Source organism: Lepidothrix coronata, unplaced genomic scaffold, assembly GCF_001604755.1.
Source record: "Lepidothrix coronata isolate B3197 unplaced genomic scaffold, Lepidothrix_coronata-1.0 Scaffold90, whole genome shotgun sequence".
NCBI lineage: Eukaryota > Metazoa > Chordata > Aves > Passeriformes > Pipridae > Lepidothrix > Lepidothrix coronata.
The window spans coordinates 3009726-3015652 of record NW_016690270.1 but is presented as its reverse complement, the minus strand read 5'-3'; the positions used below and the strand labels follow the sequence as shown (position 1 = coordinate 3015652).

At 54.0% G+C, this 5927-nt stretch overlaps 2 protein-coding genes across 2 annotated transcripts in view; one reads left to right on the top strand and one right to left on the bottom strand.

Annotated features, from left to right (window-relative positions):
* Positions 1 to 4034, top strand: part of TRAF3IP3 (TRAF3 interacting protein 3) — a 15377-nt gene extending 11343 nt beyond the window's left edge. Inside the window, exons 7-12 of the mRNA XM_017821280.1 lie at positions 212 to 375; positions 1085 to 1147; positions 1226 to 1279; positions 1817 to 1968; positions 3113 to 3403; positions 3800 to 4034. Of these exons, the coding sequence (XP_017676769.1) occupies positions 212 to 375; positions 1085 to 1147; positions 1226 to 1279; positions 1817 to 1968; positions 3113 to 3403; positions 3800 to 3883 (808 nt within the window). The 3' untranslated portion in view covers positions 3884 to 4034. The remainder of the gene's footprint in view (positions 1 to 211; positions 376 to 1084; positions 1148 to 1225; positions 1280 to 1816; positions 1969 to 3112; positions 3404 to 3799) is intronic.
* Positions 4035 to 4647: 613 nt separating this feature from the next.
* On the bottom strand, positions 4648 to 5914 carry CUNH1orf74 (chromosome unknown C1orf74 homolog; the record flags this gene model as incomplete). Its single annotated transcript, XM_017821279.1, has 1 exon — positions 4648 to 5914. A coding segment is annotated over one exon (954 nt), but the record flags the coding sequence as incomplete, so codon positions are not given.
* Between the last annotated feature and the right edge of the window lie 13 nt (positions 5915 to 5927).

The following is a 5927-nucleotide window of genomic DNA, read 5'->3' as shown; positions in this document are numbered from 1 at the left end:
TCCCTGCAGGAACGTTGGTTCCCTGCAGGAACGTTGGTTCCCTGCAGGAACGTTGGTTCCCTGCAGGAACAGCCTCCACGCAGGAGTTCACCCAGGGAAGCTGTGGCTGCCCCATCCCTGGAGTGTTCAAGGCCAGGTCTGAGCAACCTGGGCTAGTGGAAGGTGGCAGGGGGGTGGAACAAGATGAGCTTTAAGGTCTCTCCATCCCAAGCCACCCCGTGGTTCTCTCCTGGCCCCAGAGAGCAGAGGCACGGAACGAGGAGCTGCACCGGGCGCTGCAGAGCCTGCGGAGCGAACACGCCGCGCTCCACCTGAGAGCCACTGCCCTGAGCCAGGACATCGACCTCAAGGCCCAGCACATCACTGCCATCGAAGGTATTGAGTGCAGGGAAATAGTGCCAGAGGATATAAGGGAAGTACTCTTGAAATTCTGGTCACACAAAAGACCCGCTGGCTTTCAATGCGCTGCACACCTCAGCTTCTGATTTCTAAAGGGCCCCCAAAAGCCATTTCCAACTAGATTAAAGGACTTCAGAGAAGTCAAGTGACTTTCCTAGAAGAAAGGATGGCCTGGGAGACCTGAACAACAACAAAAAAAAATAAATCAAAGCTGAGTTCTCAGCTTTGATGAGGGCTTTGCATCCTTCCAGACCCATCAAACACAGCAATGCAGTGCCTGTTACTGTCTGAGGTGCTGCTTGTGGTGGGAATTACCAGCCTATAAATATGAGCTAATAGTGTCCTAGACCACTGCTTTGGATAGAGACAAGCAAACTTCATGTGGTTATTTTAAAACATGATTAAGGAAGAGCAAATGGGTGGCAGTTCTAATTTCATAATAAGTCTCGCACAAACAGCTTTAAAATAAACCATAAATTAGTAGAATGTAAGGCACGCTGGAAAAAGCTGCCAAAACCAAAAGGGCAATGAACAGCTAAAAATCACATCCCTTCAGAGAAGAAAGTTTGGTGTAGGCAACAATATCTGCTCCACTTTACACCCGTGGAGAAGGGGAAAGTTGCCATCCTTGCATAAAGATACAGAGATCTACGCCAACCTTGATTTCCTTCTGTCGTTATTTCAGACAAACTGCAAAAAGAGCAGAAGCAGAAGGTAATGCTGGAGGCAACAGTCAGCCATTTGCACAGTGAGTACCACAGAGATGCACAAGGTAAGAGGCCTCTGTAGGTGCTGTGGACAATAATGTGCCTTTCTGGGTTCACAGACTTGATCCAGAACAACCAACGGAAGAGCCAGGAGGTGGCAGTGCAAAAGAAAGGTCAGCAAACTTTGTAACCCCCACTTAGCACTCACTGGACACGAGAATGTTAGTCCTGACTCTAGGAGAAGTCTACACTGGTTTAGAATAAAGGATTATTTTAGAGCTGCACAAAACGAGTTATTACATTTTGCTAGTTAACATTAAAACAGAGATGTATTTATGATGGCAAACACTTTAAAAATAAATGGATTTCATTGCAAATTCTACTTCAGTGGCTATGCCATTTTTTTTCCCCAAACAAAACACATTCCAGTTTATAATTGCAATTACAGCTGTACTTGAAAAAAAAAAAAAAAGGAATAAAATGCATTTTAAATCTCCCTCCCCTCCATTTCTGGCAACTACTGAGAAAGATTGCTCTAAATATGATTAACATGTAGCTACAGCAGAGACAGGCCTGTGATAATGAACTGAGCTCCTGTGCCTTCTGCTGTGTAACATGTAAATATTATCCTTAAACTCCTGAGTAAACAAGATCTAAAGCAAACCCAGAGCCTGGACCTGTTTCTCATCAGCAGCCTGACTGTTTTCTAGACCAGGTTTTCACCACCCAGACCCCACCTCTCATTCCTGCCAAGGAAAACCAAAACACTCTGTTAGAGCACCCTGAGGAGGAGGAGGGAGAAGAAAGTCTGAAGGATGAGGTGCAGAAAAAGACATCCCAGCTCACAGCAAAGGAGAACGAGGTGAGGAAGTCACGGAATTGTTGCTGGTTTAAGAGCTCCAGCAACAGCACAACACACCAAAGGTCCTGGAGGTAACTCAAACTTGGTGTCCCCTGTAAGGATTCTCTCTGCTGAATTTTTGCCCTGATACCAGCCTTGCCTAAATCTCCAGTAAAGCACCTCCATGGAAGGACAAGGTACCAGCAGCCCTTGGCTGTAGCAGCAGAGCCCTCTCCACACAAACCCATTTCTGTTGGCACAGACAAGAGTCTCAAGAGCCTCACAGGAAAAAGCCACATTAAGAACCAAAACCATGAGCACAAAGGAGAAGAAAAGGGAAAAAAAGGCTTGCAGTAATAACAGTAATATGAATAACAGGCAGAGTCTGCTAACAAAAGCACTGCCCTTGCCACTGGGCTGCAAAAAAAAAAAAAAATCCAAGCCTTTCCAGCCTTTTACACATTCCTTTCCATCAAATTATCCTTCTGCCAACTAACAGCCCCACAAGCAGCGTTCAGACAGCAAGGGTTTATCAAAAAAGGACCTATAAAAAATGATTTATAACTTACTGTCGCAGAGCTGAGAGCCACACAGGAGAAGAGCTTGTCACGTTAATCCAAAAGAGAGAAAAGACCAGCACCAACAGGTCTTACCCAGCACCCCCTGGGGGAGGGTTTATAAAGCACAATCACAGCAAGAGGGAACAGCTGGGGAGGGGGTCCAGCTGCCCCCTCTTTGGCTCCTGAAGCCTCTGGGCACGGGCAGCTCCTTCCACAGCTGCTGCCAATGATCTGCTCATCAGAATGGCAGCAGGGTCTTGTGCCCTTCATGAAAGGGCCCTCCCTGGGTTTTGGGGTTGTGCAGCACAACCAAGCTGCCTGTCCCATGTGTCCCATGTGTCCCATGCCTCAGAGGGTTTAAGGGACTCTGGGATTCCTGTCAGGGTCAGTGAAATGGAGAATGAATTTCAGAATGAGAGGCAAACCCTGACGGGAGTTTGCACTGCACGTCTTCTTCCCGGTCATAAAAATCGCTATCCCTCCTTTCTCCAGTGGGATGTGAAGGTTGGCAGCAAAGCCAGGCAGGCCACGGGGTGGTGACAGACTGGGCACTGCCTCCACCACCACATTCCCAGTAACCCCGAGATCTGCTCTGTTCCCTGCAGGTACATGTGGACACACAGGCACACGTGGACACCGGGGCAGCAGGAGCGAGACCCCCCGGTCCGGGCGGTGCCCGCGCGCGGGTGAAGCTCTGCAGCCTCTGCGGGGGCCCTGCCAGGCTGCGTGGGTACCAAAGGGAGGGGACCCCCCCCGGTAACCCCCCCTTGCTGTGCTTGCAGTGCTGGGAGCTGCGCTCGGAGCTGGAGGCCCTGAGCGAGGAGTACCGCTCCTGCCTGAGCAGGCTGCGCCAGTGCCGCGACGAGCTCAACCGCTCCCACAGCCAGCGGGCCAAGGTGGGAGTCCCCAGCCCCAAACCCCAGCGCTGCACATCGGCCTGGGAAAACCCCCCCAGAGTGGAAAGATCAGTGACATGTCTGCTAGGGATGAGAAGTTTCTTCCCCGGCAAGGGGACCCGAGGGAATGGCCTGGAGTTGTGTCAGGGGAGGGGGAGGTTGGGTATTAGAAAAAGGTTCTTCCCCCAGAGGGTGGTTGGGCACTGAACAGGCTCCCCAGGGAAGTGGTCACAGCTCCAAGCCTGACAGAGCTCAAGGAGCATTTGGATGATACTCTCAGGCTCACAGTGTGACTCTTGGGGATGGTCCTGGGCAGGGCCAGGAGTTGGACTTGACGATCCCTGTGGTCCCTTCCAACTCTGTGAAATTCCCACTAACAATGGCTTCTCCCCCCAGAGGCAGCGTGGTCACTGGATCCCCCTCCTGGTGGCACTCACAGCAGTGGCCATTGCCACCTTCCTGGCAAGTTACAGGCCATGAAGGACCTCCCTGATGACTGACTTCATTGCAGGAACTGACTGTGCTTCCCCAAAAGTCTGTGACCTCGCCGCAGTGCACCCTCTGCTGTTTTGTACCTGCGTGTTTGGTTCACATCCTGAGCTGGTCTCACTCCAGACAAACTCCCAATAAATGCTGGAATATCACCCCTTCCCTCAGCTGCTTTGGTCACTCTGTTCAGTGGAAGGTTGCACTGCCCTGTCTCCCGTGGCACTGAAGGACAAAGCCACTCTGGTCATCACTGACAGGTCTCACACGGGGAGGGAGGGACAGGGCATCCCACACCCTTGGGATCCAGCCTCCCTGGGTTTTTTGCCCCCCAAATTCCCTTCCTTTATTTACTGCCTCCCTGTATGGAACGTTTTTGACCTGCACCATCTCTACTTGTACCTGACAAAGAAACCTGGCTCAGGGAGGCTCTTTAGCACAGTCCCCTTGTTTTCCCCTCGTGCCTGTTCTGAGCAATTTTTCCACCTCCCATCTACCAGGCCCTGTTCTATCCTGCTTTTCTAGCCTGTCTTGTGGCCAAGCATTCCCTCAGCCACACCTGCTTCCCTTTCACTGCCAGCACCACATTAATTTGAGAGAGGCAGAGGTTTTAAGCCCCTTTTGAGCTGCACTGTGCAGGTTTTACAGAACTTGCCCCTCATTCATGCAGAGGCTCAGCTACGACCCAGTGCAAGACACCCCCTCGTATGAGCAGTAAATACAACATGGAGCCTCCAATAAACTTCACAAATTCAAAGTACCGTGGTGTTCAAAGTTTTTATTCACCCTCAGCTGCTCACAGCAAATAAATACATCCTTACAGGGCACAATCTGCAGGCAGGACCGAGGCTGCAGAGCAGCTGTGAGCACACACATCCACACGCTTGTCTTCTTTAAAGTACATGTATTTGTTTTGCCACTGGCCCGTGAGGTCAGGAGCATGAGACTGTCACAATTCAGCCTTTGGTGCTCAGGGGCCAAGAGATGCAGTGGGTCACACACAGGGGAACTGGATCTTTTGCCTCGGTCCTTGATGTAAGAAAGGCCAAAAAGTCCGAGTTTGCTCATGTTTTACAAGGCAACTGCTGGAAGAGACACAACCTCGCTGGAAATGCAGAGATCCACAAAGTCACTCTGTGCACTGAATGCCTCCTTCAGCTCGTCACACCAGGCATCCAGCACCTCTCCCAGCTCCGTGTGGAGGCTCTCCGGGATGCTGAAGGAGTAAATCTGGACCCTGAGACCGCCCTTTATCCTGGGGCAGGAGGCCTGGACCGTGAACACCCTCAGCGGTGTCAGTGCCAGGCAGTTCTCGGCGCCCTCCTCCCTGGAGAAGGTGTACACCGCGGGGTACCCCAGCAGCACCCCCGCCACGGTGCACAGGTTCCAGTCCTCGGGCTCAACCTCGCTGCAGGACACCGGCCCGGCGCCGGCGGCCTCGGCATCCCGCAGGTGGTCCAGCAGGGAGGCGAGGTGGCCCTTGATGGCCTCGGCCTCCGGCGCCCCGCAGAGCGCGGGGCATCCCCTCCCGGCGGACACATCCACGAAGGGCGCGGGGCGGGCGCGGAGCATCCCCTCCAACCTGCCGCGGGCCAGCCGCGGGTGCAGGAGCAGCGCCGAGCCCCCCATGCCCAGCACGTGGAGGCGGCTCGGGGCCAGCCCCGCAGCCCGCAGCCCGCGCAGGTACCGCCGCAGCTCGGCGGGTCCCGCGGCCCCGCAGTCCCAGAGCAGCGCCGGCTTCAGCCCCGCCGACACCGCCAGCACCTCCCCGGCAGCGTGCAGGGCACGGGCAGCCGGCAGCCGCCGCCTTGTCCTGCTCCCTGTGCCCTGAGCGTCCCGAAACCCCAGAGCATCCCGGGTCCCCTGAGCGTCCCGAGACCCCAGAGCATCCCGAGACCCCAGAGCATCCCGAGACCCCAGAGCATCCCGGGTCCCCAGAGCATCCCGAGACCCCAGAGCATCCCGAGACCCCAGAGCATCCCGGGTCCCCAGAGCATCCCGGGTCCCCAGAGCATCCCGGGTCCCCAGAGCATCCCGG